Source organism: Prionailurus bengalensis, chromosome E1, assembly GCF_016509475.1.
Source record: "Prionailurus bengalensis isolate Pbe53 chromosome E1, Fcat_Pben_1.1_paternal_pri, whole genome shotgun sequence".
Lineage (NCBI taxonomy): Eukaryota > Metazoa > Chordata > Mammalia > Carnivora > Felidae > Prionailurus > Prionailurus bengalensis.
Window position 1 is genome coordinate 40,209,520 of NC_057347.1, and position 18,363 is coordinate 40,227,882.

At 51.0% G+C, this 18,363-nt stretch overlaps 1 protein-coding gene across 1 annotated transcript; it reads left to right on the top strand.

Annotated features, from left to right (window-relative positions):
* Positions 1-13,630: 13,630 nt before the first annotated feature.
* GAST (gastrin) lies at positions 13,631-14,688 on the top strand. The gene is made up of 2 exons (XM_043582692.1): positions 13,631-14,136; positions 14,259-14,688. The coding sequence occupies exons 1-2, from the start codon at positions 13,926-13,928 to the stop codon at positions 14,360-14,362; spliced, it is 315 nt and encodes a 104-aa protein (XP_043438627.1). The 5' UTR covers positions 13,631-13,925; the 3' UTR covers positions 14,363-14,688.
* Positions 14,689-18,363: the final 3,675 nt, after the last annotated feature.

An 18,363-nucleotide genomic window follows, 5' to 3' on the forward strand; every position in this document is an offset into this window, starting at 1 on the left:
ATTACCACAAGTTATATTTTAAATTGAACTTTAAAGAGAACCAATCATAACTGACCCACCTCAAATTACCTTTTAATTAAAATGCTGGGCATATGCCAGGCATTGGAAAGAAAAAGATTGAAAGTTTCCAGGTTGGTCCTCTAGATCATTGATATGACAGGGAAAAGGATTTTGAGTCCAAAAACGTCAAGACTCACTGAGCGAGAACTCAGCTGCTTTGCTGCTGGACGCAGGACAGAAGACATTCATGTGGACGGCTTCGTGGAGAGCTTGCCTGGGCTTTTGACAATCCCCAGTGGGTTCATGTAACTGGGGGCATCATGTAACTCAGCACCATTAATATTTGGGTCCCGAGAATTATTTCTTGGGGAAGAGGGACTGACCTGTGTATCAAAGGGTGTTTAGCAGAATCTCAGACTTCCACACCCAGGCATGCTGGATGACCAAAATTATCTCCAGATTATTGCCAAATGCCCCTGGCGGGGGCAAAACCACATACCCCTTTTGAGAACCACTGGTTAGTTCACCCTTTCCCTCCTGTTCTGCCAAACAGAGATGCGAAGGAAGGAGAGCAAATCATGATATCACAGAAGATAACCCTGCTAATTTTAAACTTCTCATAGAATGAACCATTCGTTCATTCATTCATTCATTCATTCAGTAAACATTTATTCAGCACACCGTACGTGCCCGGCACCCTTTGAGCCACTGGGGATACAGCACTGAACAAAGATCCCTGCCCATATGGAAGTTACGTTCCAGAAGGGGAGGACGGACTGGGTTTTGGATCTCCTCATCCCCTACAATTGTTTCCTTGCAACATTTGGCGCTGCACGCCAGCCCTCTTTGCTTCTCGGATGAGGTCTCCCACTAGCCACCCTGTGACCTCTCCGCCTGCTCGAACCTTTCATCCCTCCATGCTCCAAATGTAGGAGTTCCAAAGGGACTAAGACAGTCTGGGCTTTCCTTGCCTCTCCCTTCTGGTCTCACCCTAGGTCATGACTGATTATGGCCTTCAGGGTTCATGCTCCTAACACTCTGTTTCCAGCTTCAACTTCTCGTTCAAGTCCAGAGCCCACTGCCAACTCTTTGCTGTGTTCATTCATTCGTTCACTCACTCATTCATTCACATTTATGGAGTACTCACTCGGTACAGGTGTCCACAAGGGGTGTGGGTTCAGCAACCAACAAGGCAAAGCACACCTTCTTTCTCACGGAGTCTATACTCCAGCTGGGGAGTCAGGCGCTAAACCAACCACTGCACAAACACCTAAACTATTTCAGCCATGCTTAGGCAAGGGGTCACATTCAGCCTGTGACAGGGAGAGGCACTCTTTCTCTGCTTTTTTTTTTTTTTAACATTTATTTATTTTTGAGAGAGAGGCAGAGCATGAGTGGGGGAGGAGCAGAGAGAGAGGGAGACACAGAATCCGAAGCAGCTCCAGGCTCTGAGCTGTCAGCACAGAGCCCGATGCGGGGCTGGAACCCACGAACCGTGAGATCGTGACCTGAGCTGAAGTCCGACGCTTAACCAAATGAGCCACCCAGGCACCCCCTTTTTCTCCGCTCTTTTGCTCCACAGCACTTATCACCACCTGGACGAGTCTATAATTTAGCTTTGCTTGATTTTGACCATCTTCTCCCATCTCTTAGAATTCCCATGGCTGTAATATGCTAGTATTTTGTGGTTTCGGTTTCCTTTTTGCGTGCTATTTGAGAGAGCAGCTTTAAATTTTAAACAGTCGATGGGGAAGTTCTTCTTAAGGTGATCTCCCAGCTACCAGCTCTCTGAGTAGTTTGTCACAAACCTCTTTTTCATGCCCTAGTCTTTCCCTGGGAGAAGAGAAATGAGGAGTGAATGCAAATGAGGTTTTTCCTTTTGGGGTGATGAAAATATTCTGGAACTAGATAAAGGTCATGGTTGTGCAATGTTGTGGATACGCTAAAAGCCACTGGCTGGTGTACTTTAAAAGAGTGAATGGTGGGCACCTGGGTGGCTCAGTCAGTTGAGTGTCCGGCTTCAGCTCAGGTCATGATCTCACAGTTAGTGAGTTAGAGCCCCGCATTGAGCTCTGTGCTGACAGCTTGGAGCCTGGAGCCTGCTTCCGATTCTGTGCCCCTGCTCTCTCTGCCCCTCCCCTGCTCTCTCTCTCTCTCTCTCTCTCTCTCTCTCAAAAAAAAAAATATGGATAGATAGATCCTATATATGTGGGTTGTTGTTTTTTTCAAGAGGTGCAGGGAGCAAAGAGAGATAGGGACAGAGGATCCCAAGCAGGCTCCATGCTGACAGCAGTGAGCCCAATACGGGGACTGAACCCACAAACTGTGAGATCACAGCCTGAGCTGAAGATGGATGCTCAACCGACAGAGCCACCCAGGTGCCCCCCTATATGTGTGTTTTAAATTGTATCATGTCAAAGCTGGATGGATGGACAAATTACGAGCAGGGGTTTTGCCCTTACCAAATGGAAGTACCACTTTGGGTTTGGTGACTAGAAATCTCCTTACCCTCTGCCAGGGAGAGTTTGGGATTTGGCTGGTTTATAAAAGCAGGAGAACCTCGGTAAAGCCTAAAGAAGCACACTGCCCCTTCTCCCTTCCCTGAAACAATTTTTCACAATAACCAAGTAAGATTACAGGTAAAATCAGACACCAGAACCTCCCTCATTTCCTTGGCCCTGAGGCCACAACTCCCACCAACCCCACTCATTGGCTCAATAGATCACAGAGTTCAGGGAAGAGAAGGTTCACTGTCGAGGAAGCCGGAAAGCAGCAAGGGAAGGCTTTTTTTTTTTTCCCCCAATGCTTACAGAATCCAACTGTCCAGGTTCAAGCCTCAGCTGTGCATTTGATGGGCTGTGTCCCGGGCTAATCACTGAGTTGAGTCTGGGATCTGACTTTACCCTACTCACAAGCTAATAAGCTATCCTATTAGCTTTTCACCAAAGGCAGAAGACACAAGACTCCTGGGTCAGAGACAAATAACTGTGTTACTCACAACCCAGCTGACCACATAATTTGCATCAATTACCCTTGCTCTCCAAGTTCCTTGGTGGTAACACAGCAGAGATGCTACACGGACAGTAGTTGTGAGGCAGCCGAGGACACTGAGCCTGGAAATCTACTGCGTTTGTAGGAAGTAGTAAGCAAGTCTGCTCTACGTCCCGGAAGGAGACATTACCTCCTCTCTCAAAGTCACTCACTGCAAACACAAACCCAAGAAATGGCCTGAGTAAAGAGTGGTCACGACCTTGGCATGTTCAGCAAGAACATTCAGGGAGGCTCAAGCCCATGGCGAACTGCTTCATTGCTTCACCAATTTCTCTGTGCCTGTTTCCTCAGCTAAAACTGGGGGCAATAGTATTACCCTCCTTGTGGGGTCGTGGTGAGGACTCCAAGACATAATGCCCTGTAAAGGCCAGAGAAGGAGTCCCTAAGTTGTAATCACCATCATTAGGGGAAGAGGGAGGTGAAAACATGTTATAAACATGAGAAAGCTTGCATTTAAGAGGGCTTCAAGGTCCGGAGGAAACAGAAGGCTTCCCCACTTACTTGCCCCCCAAACTGTCCATGGCACCTTAAGCTCATATCACACTGTCTCTCCCCAAGAGAAAAGGAACAAAGACCCTCTTGATCAACATTGTGTTCCCAGGGTCAACACAGCACCTGGCACGAAGTGGGCACTGAATGAATGAATGAATGAATGAATGAATGAAAAGTGAAAGCAGAGGAGTGCCTGGGTGGTTCGGTTGGCTGAGCGTCCAACTTTGGCTCGGGTCATGATCTCGCAGTTCATGAGTTCAAGCCCCGTGCCCACGGGCTCTGTGCTGACAGCTCGGAGCCTGGAGTCTGCTTCGGATTCTGTGTCTCCCTCTCTCTCTGCCCCTTCCCCACTCATGCTCTGTCTCTCAAAAATGAATAAATGTTAAAAAAAAAAAAAAGGGGGGGGAGAAAAAAAGAAATGTGAAGGCATTAAGCGTCTGAGCTGGCAGGAGGGTCCGGGATGAAGGGCCACCGTGGGGGCACTGAACTTGACAGGGCTGCATACCCTCCGGTGACGGAGGAAAGGAGAGCAGAAGGTGGGCTCGGACAGCTGTGGTCACGCAGGGAGAAGGAAGCTGAGGTCAGATGGCCTTGGGAGGGAAGGGAACATGACTCACAAGGTTGCCAGGCAACCACCCAGCTGCAGAATATTAATTTGCAATTGAATCAACTGGCCACTTTGAAGAACTATCCTGTTTGCAGGGATGGGGAGACAGGAGCTGAAGAAGGGGTCAAGGCTTAAGGATGGGGACAAGCCTGGCAGGTTCTGAAGCACGACAGGGGCAGCGACCCAGGTGCATCGCCCATAAATGAAGTAAAAAACCGTGGGGGGCAGGCTGGGGAGGGAGGAAAGTGAGACCAGAGGGGGTAGGTGGGCCGTGAGAAGGAAGACAGTCGGACTGACAGTTACAGCAAAGTCAGATTGAGCAGGAGTTGGGCTTCTGGAGAGAGGATAGGCCAGAGGCTGTGGACCAGGAGAGGCAGTAGCACAGCCCAGAGAAGACCAGCCAGGCGCACAGCTCCATCCCCTTACCCGTCAGGTGTCAGGTGTGAGCAGGCAGCTTCCCCTGGCCAATCCCTAACCCTAAAATGCACCTGAGGGCACCTGGATGGCTCAGGCAGTTGAGCTTCTGACTCTTGATTTCTGCTCAGGTCATGATCCCAGGGTCACGGAATCAAGGCCCGCGTTGGGCTCTGCGCTGAGCATGGAGGCTGGTTAAGATTCTCTCTCTCGGGGCACCTGGGTGGCTCGGTCAGTTAAGCGGGTGTCTGACTTGGGCTCAGGTCATGATCTAGCAGTCCATGAGTTCGAGCCCCACGTCGGGCTCTGTGCTGACAGCTCGGAGCCTGAAACCTGCTTTGTATTCTCTGTCTCCCTCCCTCTCGGTCCCACCACCCCCGCCCCAACCCCTCTCATTATCTCTTTCTCTCTCTGTGTCAATTAAATCAAGACATTTTAAAAAATTTAAAAAAAGGAAAGATTCTCTCTCCCTCTGCCCCTCTCCCTCGCTCATGCTCTCTCTCTAAAATAAAAAATAAGTAAAATAAAATGCACCTGAGTAAAGATTCTTCTCACATTGGTGCTTTTAGGATTTGTTTCCCATCTTAAATCCACTGATAGTGCCAAACAAAATATTCTCTAACATTTTATTATAGAAATGTTCAAATACTCAGAAAAGTTCAATTTTAACGTGAAGACTCATATGCCCACCACCTAGATTCCATAATTTATATTTTATTATTGATCTCATATCTATTCATCTTTTTTTATGCATTTCAAACTAAATGTACAGTAATACACTTTGACCTAAACACTTCATTAACTAGACTTCAACTTTGTTACAGTTTTTTTTTTAATAAAATTTATGTACAATGGAGTGCACAGTTCTAAACGTGCCCTGCAAACAGGGTTTTGGGCTTGATTTTGATTGTTAAGGGAGATAATAGGCCCTGTCAGCACCTCATTCAACAGTGGAGGTTGTTACGGTTAAGATATGGGAGGCAAAACAGTCCCCAGAGGTGGGTAGCCAGGATGTGACCCAGGGCTGTGGGAAGCAGGTGGATGGACCTGAGGAGCCAGGGTGAGGCCAACCTGGAAGAGGCAGCGTTAACCTGTGAGGGAGACTCTAGGGACTATTACAGGGAAGAGTGGAGAGAAAAATAATCAAGGAAAAGGGGGTAGAATATTCTGGAAGTCAGCAAGATGTAACAGCACAGATAAGTTGCAGGTAAGGCTGTGGTGATGAAAATACCAGTAATAGAGGCACCTGAGTGGCTCAGTCAGTTTCTGACTCTTGATTTCTGCTCAGGTCATGATCTCACGGTTTGTGAGTTCAAGCCCCACATCCGGCTTTGCACTCACAGTGCAGAGCCTGCTTGGGATTTTCTCTCTCCTCTCTCTCTCTCTCTCTCTCTCTCTGCCCCTCCCCTGCTCCCATGCACCTTCTCTCAAAATAAAAACTTTAAAATATATACCAATAATAATAGCAGACCCTTACATATGCATCAGAGACCAAGTGGAGGCTACAGGTGTCTCATTTATCCCTCACCTTGACCCTCCCAGAAAGGTATGGGGAACATCCTAAGTCCATGACTTGCCTTGGATCACAGCTGGGAAGTGGTGAAGCTGGGATTCAACCCAGGGTCGCAAAGCCTCCTTGTCCTGACCTTCCACAATACACAAACACTAGTCCCGCACACAGACACCGCACACAGACACCAGCCGCAGCCTGGGTCTCACCGCGGCTTCTGATTCGAGAAGACTTCTCATTGGTGCCCCGGGCACAGGGGTGGGCTTAGAGCTCCGCAGGCGATCCCAATGTGAGGTGTGGGTTGAGAGCCACCGCTCCAAAGACACAGGTGGGCATCAGATGGGAAGGAGAGGGGGGCCAGAGAGAGGAGGCCAAAGCTGGAGTATGGGGGTGCCCTCTGCTCTCCCCTCGAGGCAGCTGGGCAGTCACCTGGCCCCTGAGCTCCTCCTGGGGCCCCCTCTCCAGCTCAGCCTGGTCCTGCTACCTTCCTACCCTGGGACAGCAGCCAGACGTCATGAAGCCACTTGTTCCTCCCCAGCCCCCCACTCCAGGAGGGACCACGCATGCCCAGGCTGCCTCCGGGGGTCACTGTCTCAACACCTTCACCCCTCCGAGGCCCCATTGCCTGGGACAGGGTGACTGAGGCATCCTCAGCCTCTCCCTCGCCCACCATCAATAACCAATGAGGAACCCCGGGGGGCTGGTGGCTTCTGACAGCGGTTTGCAGCTGCCCGGTACTATTTCCCAGGACCGGCTCTGGCAGGGAGGGGAGTGGGGTCAGGCATGTAGAGTTGCCCCGGGGAGTCTCCCGCCCCAGGGATAGTCCTCCCCGCTGTCGTTATTAATTGTATTTTGTGTGCGCCCCACCCTGAAATCTAAATGCCAGGAAGCCATGACCGAGCCGATCACATCCACCTGTTACCCCTGCGGCCTCATCCTGGCCCTGGCTTATGGCAGGTGCTCACCACCTGGAAGGGAAATGGAACAGAAGAATGGCCCAATACTTTAACAAATGTCCCCCTTCATCGTATTTGAAAAATCCCATGCAAATTCACACTGGGCCAGTTCTTACTTCACGATTTCAAAAGAAAACTTCCTGGTGCTGGAACCCCTAGCATTGGTGGGGCTGTTGCAGCCCCAGTAAATTACCACAAACTGTAGAAACTTAGGACAACGTCAATTCATTCTCTGACGGTTCAGTAGGTCAGAAGCCCCAGGTACAGCAGGGCGCCCCGGGCAAAAATGAAGACGTCACCAGGGCTGCGCTCCGTTCTGAAGGCTCTGGGTTTGAACCCGTTTCCAAGCTCTTCCAGATTGTTCGCTGAATTCAGTCCTTTGCGGTCCTAGGACCTCGGCTGGGGGCCTCTCTCAGCTGTTTAAGGCCACCTGCGCTTCTTGGCCTGTTGCCCTCCCCCTCCCATCTCCAAACCGGCGAGGGTGGGTAGAATCCTCCTCGGTCCTCAAATCTCTGATTCATTCTTCAGCCTCATCACTTCTGCCTTTAGGCAAAGGACATTCAAGCCAGAGAACATTTTTTTATGTTTATCTATTTTGAGGGGCGCCTGGGTGGCGCAGTCGGTTAAGCGTCCGACTTCAGCCAGGTCACGATCTCGCAGTCCGTGAGTTCGAGCCCCGCGTCAGGCTCTGGGCTGATGGCTCAGAGCCTGGAGCCTGTTTCCGATTCTGTGTCTCCCTCTCTCTCTGCCCCTCCCCCGTTCATGCTCTGTCTCTCTCTGTCCCAAAAATAAAATAAAAACGTTGAAAAAAAAATTTATCTATTTTGAAAGAGAGAGTGTGTGAGCAGGGGAGGGGCAGAGGGACAGAGAATCCCAAGCAGGCTCCACGTGCTCAACTCAAGGAGCCCGACCCAAGGTTGGATCTCACAACCGTAAGATCATGACCTGAGCTGAAATCAAGAGTGGGATGGACACTCAGCCGACTGAGCCACCCAGGCGCCCCCAGCCAAAGAACATTTTAAGGGCTTATCTGATTAAATTGGGTGCACTCAGGGGCGCCTGGGTGGCTCAGTTGGTTGAGCATCTGACTCCGGCTCAGGTCACGATCTTGTGGTTTGAGCCCCGTGTCGGGCTCTGTGCTGACAGCTCGGAGCCTGGAGGGTGCTTCAGTTCTATCTCCCTCTCTCTCTGCCCCTCCCCTACTCACACTCTGTCTCTGTCTCAAAAAAAGTAAACATTTAAAAAAATAAATTTAAAAAAATTGGGCCCACCCAGACAATCCAGGATAAGCTCCCTACTTCAAAGTCTATAATTACATCTGCAAAGTCCTTTTGCCATGTAACCTCATATATTCCCAGGTCCCAGGAGTCGGGCTGTGGACGTCTTTGGGGGATGATTATTCTGCCCTCCACACCCCTCCTGGGAGGAGAAAGATCCCAGAACTAGGAGTTTCAGGCCCAGATCTCCTTGGTCCTGTAAACTCAGGACAGGGATTGCTTTACCTGGCTGAGCCTTGGTTTCTTCACCTGTGGAACAGGGACACACTAGTCCTTACATCCAAGGACCATGGTGAAGAACAACTATGTTTATTCATGCAGAGAGCTTGTCAGCCCAGCACACAGCATTGTCACTCTTGTGAGAACAAGGACGGGGCCCACAGGAAGAGGGAGGGAGCTGGCCCGAAGGTCTGGGATATGATCTTCAATTTGGTAGACTCAGAAACTTGATTTTCTGGTTGCCCAGCTAGTCAAAGTGTTGGAGCCAGGAGTCCCCTCTGGCCTCACCAGTTCCAAAATCGTCCATACATCAGTCGGTGCTGGCCTCTGAGAGATCCAGCTTCCACAGATCCCATCCCTGCCACCGCCTGAGGGTGCAGCCCAGGACAAGTGTCCCTCTGAGTCATGGCCAGCGGGAGGGAAAGCCTTAGATTCACACACGGTGCTTTTTAGGGAATCACCCTCCATAAGCCTTGGGAAAGGAGGAGCTCTGTGATGTGTGCAAAGTGTGTGCACAGACCTTGTGACCCCTCCCCTTCACAGCAGCCCTCTGAGGTAGGAACAAATGATTCCCATTTCGCAGATGAGGCTAACTGAGGCCCGAAGAGGATACAAACTCACGATGTTCTAGGCACTGTGCATGGTGTTTTCTGCACATCACCTTCACAAGACTCCTCCACCCCCCCACCCCCCACACACACCCAAGTTATTTTCCTCATTTCTTGGAGAAGAAAATAGCTCAGAGGAGGAGAGATCTGCCCAAAGCTCAACATCTGGAAAAGGGTGGGGCCAGGAAACCCTTTTCTTTCCCATTGGACACGATTCCCGGGAGGGCAGAACATGCAGTTTGGTGATTATGAGCACCTTGGGGGGAGTGCTGTCTCTCCACTCGGGGCAGAGCCCCCTCTGCTTGCCCGCCAGTGCCCGCAGTCGCCCGTTGAGTGGGATACACAAATCTGTTTGGTGCTGTCCCCAGCTGGTGTGAACAGCCTGTGAAGAAGAACCGGGGGGGGGGGGTGGGGGGGTGGGCATAACCCCCTCCACAGCACAAGTCTTGGGTTCCGGTGCAACCAAGGCTCTGCGGAAAGCTTCTCGTTTCCTGTCACCATGGCAACACGAATGTCTCCATGCCTCTCTCGTGTGAACAGAGCTGCTCCCCATGCCACCCTGTCTCCCAAGGCCCCTCAAAGGCCCTTCTGCCTCTAAGATTCTGGTTTCGATTAATTGCCACCAATGCCTGCACTGGGTTTGTCACTTTTCACTTATTCCATCCGCTGAGTCTCTGAGCCCTGCTCTGAATTAGAGTGGTTATCCACCAGAACATTCCGCTCGCTCGTTGCCATGGACACCTCCCAGCCTGCTTCATCACCTGTTAATTTCTCAGCAAGGCTGGCTGTGAGCGTGGGTACCCCTGCCCCTTATCCAGGACCCAACGGGCATCAAAACTCCCCCGGAAAAGGAGGGGCCGTGATGACGCATGAACAACAGCTAAATCTCTAATGCCAACTGTGGAAAAATCAAAAACAGCCTAGAGCTACTTATATCTGTCCAAACCAGGTCAAGGTGGCAATTCATCAAATAAGTCAACAAGCACACTGTTTGGTTTTCTGGCATATCTTGAGCAAGCTCTTTAGTCTCTTTGCTAACCACTTTAGGATGTATTTTTAGGGACACCTGGGTGGCTCAGTTGATTAGGCATCCGATTCCGGCTCAGGTCATGATCTCGAGGTTTGTGGGTTCGAGCCCCACGTCGGGCTCTGTGCCGACAGCTCAGAGCCTGGAGCCTGCTTCAGATTCTGCGTCTCTCTCTCTCTCTCTCTCTCTCTCTCTCTCTTCCCCTCCCCCTCCACTGCTCATGCACTCTCTCTATGTCTCTCTCAAAACTAAACATTTTTTAAAAAATTTTTTTAAAGATGTATTTTTAGGGGTGCCCGGGTGGCTCGGTCGGTTGAACGTCTGACTTCAGCTCAGGTCATAATCTCACAGCTTGTGAGCTCGAGCCCCGCGTCGGGCTCTGTGCAGACAGCTCAGAGCCTGGAGCCTGCTTCAGATTCTGTGTCTCCCAGTCTGTCTGCCCCTAACCCACTCACATTCTGTCTCTGTCTCTCTCAAAAATAAATAAACGTTAAAAAAAAAAAAAAAGATGTCTTTTTATATTGAAAGGTGGTGAGTGCATTATGCAGATTGCTATCTTCCCTTGAAAATGAAAGGAGGGAGTCTCCAAGTATAGGGGCCTGAAGCAACTGCCCTGGGGAGGGGGTTTCCAAGAGGCAGGGGATAAAGGGCAGACCTGGGATTGAGAGGAGCTGCAAGCTGAATCCAGCCAGCACAGAGGGCACAAATGGGGGGGTGGGGAGAGGGGTACACTCAGGATTTTCCAGGCAAAGGAGGTGAAGAGGCAACCAGGATGCAGCCCCCAGGCAGAGCGCGGGGCCATCAGCCCACGGCCCATTGCCCCCAATAACTACCTCACGTCCTGTTTGCAGAGCCCGGCAGGGGGACAGGGGATCAATACATCACCCGACATCCACACACTCCCTGCTTTTCAAACACCAATGTACGGAGAAATACACTTCCCCTGAATCCAAGGTCACTAGGGGCATCTGTCTCATCTGCCCCCCAGTTGGACATACCGGAGGGATGATGCACACCAGGACTGTGACCCCAAGGACTGGACACGGGGGCGGGGGGGAGTGGGCACTGCTCCCGACCCCAGGGAGCCTGTCTCCTGCCTGCCCTCGTGCCCAGCTGAGGAAATGCCCACACCCTGCACCTGCCCCCACCGCTAGGAGGTCAACTCCCCTCCCTTCCCCCATGCGATGAGATGGCTGATTGAATGACCCGGTAGGGCAGGGGCGAGGTACCTGTGCCCACCCCCTTTTGTCTTGCTGCGGGGGAGGCTGACCTCATGGGGGTTTGGGAGGGGCCATGAGGGCTTTAAAAGGTAGGGCTGGAGCACCAAGTAGCACAAAGCACGGAAAGGAACCAGGCTGGCTATAGCATCACCAACCTCCCGGCTCTGCAGGTGAGAGGACCCAGGAGGGGGAGGAGAGGCTCTGCAGGTGAGAGCACCCAGGAGGGGAGGAGAGAGTCGGGGAGAGGGCTGATGGGACGTCTCCCTGCCCCAAAGGACCAGGCTCCCGCCTCGGTGTCTCCAGGGCCACCACCCTCCTCTCAGCTCAGGGCCGGACTAGGTCTCAGCTCTAGAACCCACCCTGGAGTGCCCTTTCCTCTCCTGCTGCTTCAACCGGGGCCCTGCCCTGCCCCTCTGCCTCCATGCTCACCCCAGTCCTGCAAGGTGAGAAGGACAAAGGCTATTCTCCCATTGCCAGGTGAAAAAACTGAGGCCCAGAAGGAGAAGTGACTGGCCAAAGTCACACCAATCATAGGGCAGGGCTGGAACTGGAACCCAGGGCTTCTGGGTTCCATCTCAAGCTCTTTCCTACACCAGCACTGTCTGAAAGAACTTCCCATGCTGATGGGGATTGTATCTGCACCATCCAATAGGGTACCCACCAGCCAAAGGTGCACCAGAAAGGAGGCTAGTTCAAAGAAGGAGTTTTTAATTTTAATTAATTTAAATGTAAAGAGCCATATGTGGCTAGTAGCTACCATGTTGGACAATAACGTGGCTAACCTTGCTTCTTTAGCAGCAAGAACCCTTTCTCCTTCAAAGGAAATCTAACACAGAGCTCCACGATGACAAACAGATAAAAGCAGTATTTTATTCCTAGAAACGCGTCCCTCGAGGGTAACATCTTTATAATTTACTTCTGATGAAGCCAATCAGAACAATGAGGCAGAAAGAACACAAATGCTGAGAAGAGAGTTTTAGATGTGAATCTTATTTTTTTATTTTTCAATGTTTATTCATTTTTGAGAGAGAGTGAGCATGAGCGGGGGAGGGGCAGAGAGAGAAGGAGACACAGAATCCGAAGCAGGCTCCAGGCTCCGAGCTGTCAGCACAGAGCCTGAGGCAGGGCTTGAACTCACGAACCCTGAGATCATGACCTGAGCCAAAGTGGGACACTTAACTGACTGAGCCACCCAGGCGCCCCTAGATGTGAATTTTAGACTCATTTGAGGATCCAGTTTATTTCTGTATGATAGTTTCCCCCCAAACTCAGGTCATGCTGACACACAGGTGCAAGTGGTAACTGCTTAACTTTTTACAAAGATTTTTTAAGTTTATTTTTGAGAGAAAGAGAGAGCGAGAGAGAGAGAGAGAGAGAGAGAGCCTGAGTGGGGGAGGGGCTGAGAGAGAGAAGACAGAATCCCAAGCAGGCTCCATGCTACCAGCACAGAGCCCCATGCAGGGCTCGAACCCATGAACCATGAGACCATAAAAAAATCAAAAGTCAGATGCTCAACCAAGTGAGCCACCCAGGCGCCCCTTAACTTTTTTTAACAGCTTAAGTTTTAACTGCTTAATTACAATCACAGGATATTCTTCTTAAGCAAAAAATGGCAGGAGAACTTTCCTTCCAAGGGCTGCACAGAATCGGTGGGACCCGACCACACAGTGAATACACCGATGGTCTCCAGAGAGATAACCATACCGTGCTGTCTGGAACGCACCCTTTGGTATCACTATTTAAAAGTTCACTTTAGGGGTGCCTGGGTGGCTCAGTCGGTTGAGCATCTGACTCTGGATTTAGGCTCAGGTCATGATCTCAGAGTTGTGGTGTGGAGCCCGGCACTGGGCTCCACCCTCAGCATGGAGCCTGCTGAAGATTCTCTCCCCCCCCCCCCCCCCGTCCCTCTCCCCTGCTCGTTCTCTCTTTCTCTCTCTCGAAAATTAAAAAAAAAAAAAAAAAAAAAAAAAAACACGTTTAGCGGCACCTGGGTGGCTCAGTCGGTTAAGCGTCTGAATTCAGCTCAGGTCATGATCTCACGGTTTATGAGTTCGAGCCCTGCGTCGGGCTCCATACTGACAGCTCAGAGCCTGGAGCCTGCTTCAGATTCTGTGTCTCCCTCTCTCTCTCTGCCCCTCTGCACACCCCCCCTCAAAAATAAATAAACATTAAAAAACTTTTAATAAAAACATAAAAGTTCACTTTAAATTACGAGATGTAAACATCTACAGGACCACTCACATGGCCTCAAATTCTGCAGAAGTTTGGAAACCGTTGCTCTAAGTTGTGAATTCCTTGGAGAAAAGCCAGTGTTGTAATTAGGGTGGGTGAGGAGGAAACGGGCAGGGCTTGGGAGTTGCAGGGAGCAGCGGTTGCGCAGCTGGCAGGAACTGGAAAAGCGAACTGAGGACCAGCCCACAGCCCCACACGGCGCTGCACCTGCCAGCAGGGAGGCACCTAGAGTCCATCTGGTCCAGGCCCCTGCCTTTGGGTGCCTAGACGGCTCCACCTTTCAGCCCCGCCCCTCTTTCCTTTGCAGACAAGATGCAACGACTGTGTGTGTGCGTGCTGATCTTGGCACTGGCTCTGACCGCCTTCTCTGAAGCTTCCTGGAAGCCCCGCTCCCAGCTGCAGGATGCACCCTCGGGTCCAGGGGCCAACAGGGGCCTGGAACCACATTGGCTGAACCGGCTGGGCCCAGCCTCTCACCACCGACGGCAGCTAGGGCTCCAGGGTCCCCCACAGCTGGTGGCAGGTAGGAGCTGTGACGGCCATCCCTGCTTGCCTCACCCAGCCAGGGTTGGCCCTGGCCTTGGTTTCTAGTGGCTTAGATGTCCTTCCCATATGCTCACGTCCTCTCCCACCTCTGACCCTCAGACCTGTCCAAGAAGCAGGGACCGTGGCTGGAGGAAGAAGAAGCAGCATACGGATGGATGGACTTCGGCCGCCGCAGTGCAGAGGACGGGGACCAACATCCCTAGAACGGAGCTTCAGAGCCCAGCCTCTCCCAGCCCAGCCCAGCCCCATGAAAAACCAATCAAAATAAACTAGCTTCCAATGGATCACATTGTGTCAAGTGTGGGGCAGGAGAGGGGAGTTGGTGGAGACACGGTTGAGGCAACAGAGAGAACGGAGAACCCTCTTGGGGACGGGGACCCATGACTCATTCTTCTCGGTATCCCCAGAGCCTAACATTGAATGAGAAGCTACTCGTGCAGGTGGAAAACAGTGGTAGGGTCACAACCAGAGTCCTCTTCCTAAAAGAGAAATCAAACTGCGCCCCTCCAGGTTTTCACCTTCCAATGCCTCCTGCTGCACTTAGAATCAAACCTAAACTCCTTGTCGAAGTCCTAGGTCAGCCCTGCTGTCCCCATGGCAGGTGCCAAGTGTCTTCCTCCTCTCTCCCTTTCCCTTCCTTACACAATGCACCAAGCTCATTCCTGCTCAGAACCTTCGTCCTTTCTGTTCCCTGTGCCTGGAAGGCTTTTCCCAGGCATAAATCTGGCTGGCTCCCCTTTTTCTCCCTAAGTCACACCCTGTCATTGTTTTGTATGTTAGTTTATTGCCCGCCTCCCCCAGTTAGAAGGGAGACTCTGTAAGAGTGTGGATCCCACATCCCTCCTCTCTGCTGTATCCCCTGTTCCAAGAATAGGGGGTCATCCAATAAATATCTGTCACATTGGGGGGTGAGTGGCTGCTATAGGCGTTGTTGACATTTCACCCGTATTCCCCTCACTGTTCTGAGCCCGTGGGCAATATCCTTCCACACGCACCCTCGATTGGACGATAAATACCCTAGTTCCCTCATCCCTTGGGCAGGATAATTCTGTCTCCCCAAATTCCAGAATCCCCCTGCAGGACCGAGCTCAAGTCTCTCCTTTGTTCATGTGCTTCCCTTCCCCATCTCACACCCTCATGGTCCCACTTGAGATCACCACCCAAATAAACCACTCACACTCAAATCCTTATCTCCAAGTCTGCCTCGGGGCAGGGCGGGGTGTGTGAGGGGCCCTCCTCTGAAAACAGAGGGTTTTAGGAAACAACACACTCATCTTGGGATTCTAAAATGTGATCCTTCACTAGCCAGCCCCCTTTGCAGGGTGCTGGTAACTGCTGGAGTGTTGTGGCAACACCACTACTAAATTCTCATCCGGGTGAATCAGGATGGGGCGCACGTGGAAGAAGGAGCACTGGCTTATGCAACTGCTCCAGCGCTGGAGAGAGAAGAGGGGGGGATGCTTTTGGCCGTGGCATTGATTGGCTACCGTTAATCATCAGAGAATCTCTGGAGGAAGAAAATGTTAGGCGCAGGTTAGCCAACCATTAACTCAAGCCCAAGATCTGAATGTAAGAGTGCAGATAACAAAGGAAGCCGAAATTGGAAGCCCAGCAAGTTTCCCCCGTTAAAGTCCTAGAATGAGAGGCATCTGGGTGGCTCAAGTAGTCAAGCGCCTGGCTCAGTTTCGGCTGAGGTCATGATCGCACGGTTTGTGGGTTCAAGCCCCTGGTCCGGCTCCATGCTGACAGCACAGAGCATGCTTGGGATTTCTCTTTTTACCTCTCTCTCTCTCTCTCTCTCTCAAAAGTAAATAAATAAACTTTTTTTTTTTAAGTCATAGGATGAAAGGCATGAGACCATGACACCTTGCATGGGACATCTGAGAAGATTCCCTTAAGAATTTTGAACTCCTAGGGGCCCCACATGACTCAGTCCGTTAAGCACCTGACTTCGCCTCAGGTCATGATCTCGCTGCTTGTGAATTCGAGCAAGCACCCCTGTCAGGCTCTGTGCGGACAGCTCGGAGCCTGGAGCCTGCTTCAGATTCTGTGTGTGTGTCTCTCTCTGTCCCTCCCCTACTTTCTCTCACGCTCTCTCTCTCTCTCTCTCTCTCAAAAATAAATAAACATAAAAAAAAAAAAGAATTTTGAATTCCTGGGGCACCTGGGTGCCCCATTCAGGTAAGTGTCTGACTCTTGGTTTCAGTTCAGGTCATGATCTCATGGTTCATGAATTCAAGCCCTGCACTGGGCTCTGTGCTGACACCATGGAGCCTGCTTGGGATTCTCTGTCTCCCTCTCTCTCTGCCCTTTCCCTGTTCATGCTCTCTCAAAAATAAGTAAATAAACAGAAGAAAAAAAAAAAAAGAATTTTGAACTCCTATGTTCTCTTCCAGGGATTTAGTGTTAAGGACTTGGGCTTTTTTTTTTTTTTTTTTTTTGTACCATAATGAGTTTTATGTATAATTAGACCCTATCTTCTTCCGCATAATGTCTTAGTGTCTTTTTGCCTCCCGGTATTCTTTATCAAGAGTGGGGAAGGTGAGGTCTACTTTGTTTAAACCTGGAAAACCTTGGGGTTCCCGGGTGGCTCAGTCAGCTGAGCATCCAACTGTGGCTCAGGTCATGATCTTAACAGTTTGTGAATTCAAACCCACATTGGGGGACGCCTGGGTAGCTCAGTCAGTTAAGCATCCGACTTCAGCTCAGGTCATGATCTCACGGTCCGTGAGTTCGAGCCCCGCGTCGGGCTCTGTGCTGACTGCTCAGAGCCTGGAGCCTGTTTCAGATTCTGTGTCTCCCTCTCTCTCTGACCCTCCCCCGTTCATGCTCTGTCTCAAAAATAAAAACTTTAAAAAAAATTTTTAAAATATAGCGTAGCCATTTAAAAATACGCATTCCGGGGGCACCTGGGTGGCTCAGTCGGTTAAGCATCTGACTCTTGATTTTGGCCCAGGTCATGATCTCAACATTGCGGAGTTCGAGCCCCATGTTGGGCTCTGCGCTAACATTATGGAACCTGCTTGAGATTCTCTCTCTCTTGCTTGTGCCCCTCTCCTGCTCATGCTATCTCTCAAAATAAATAAATAAACTCTTAAAAATATATATCCACTCCAGCATGTGCTGTCCATATTCCACTGAAAGCATTGGTATTTTGTACCAGGGGGCTTTCCTCTCCCATGTACAGGGCACAGAACACAACATGTTAATGCCCCCAAGACTGCCAGACACAAATGTCAGCTGGGCAATGCATGCCCAGCCTCCTCCCCCTTTGGGTGGGGTCCATCTCGGTGGGTCCCAAACTTTAGTATGCATGTGCCTTCCCCGGGGTCCTTGTTACCACGGAGATTCTGACTCTTTGGGTCTGGGGTGGGACCTGAGAATCTGCATTTCTGACAAACTCCCAGGAGATGTGGGTGACGCTGGTCCACAGACCACACCTGAGTAGCAAAAAGCTACACTTCTTCCCAGAGTTCCCTGTAGGGTTAGCCTCGGTGCCTAGCACTCCCTTTCATTAGCTTTCCTTCCATTCTCAATTCCCCACTGTCCCCAAGAGTGATTCCTGGATCATCTTCCAAACAAACTACTTGTTTTGAAATGCTGTTCCAGGTCTGATTCCAGGTCTCAGGGACATTTACCTAAGACAGTGGGTGATTCTCGCCCGTGCCTTTCCCCTCACAGGCAGGGCACTGGGCCAGAGTCCCTGGAGCAGAAAAACAGGGAAAGGAGCCTGTCTGAGCATGAGCTCCAGAGGCCTGAGGGCCTGGGTTCACATCCCAGTTCTGCAACTAGCTGTTAGACCCGCCTGGGCCTGTTTCATCCTCTAATAACCATTTACCAGATCACCCACCACCCCCCAGGGGTTGTTGATATGACTAAGTAATGCATTTAACAAAAGTCCATGGCACATGGTTCAGTATTGGAGCCCATCCTCTTTCTACAACTTTGCCCCAGCAAAGCTGCATGCAGGGGCACACACACATGCACACATGCTCCCAGAGAAAGACGCCGGAGTCCAGGCCAGGTAGTGCACGGGTCCTTTATTTCCTGCACCAGCAGGTGCACAGGCTGACAAGCAACGGGAGAGTGAGCAACACAGCAGGAACAGAGCCAGACTGAAGTGGGCAGGAGGTGGGGGAGCCCCAGACTCCAGCTGTTTAGGAGTAAAGAGTGGGAGAGGTCAGAACATCTAGAATGAAGAAAG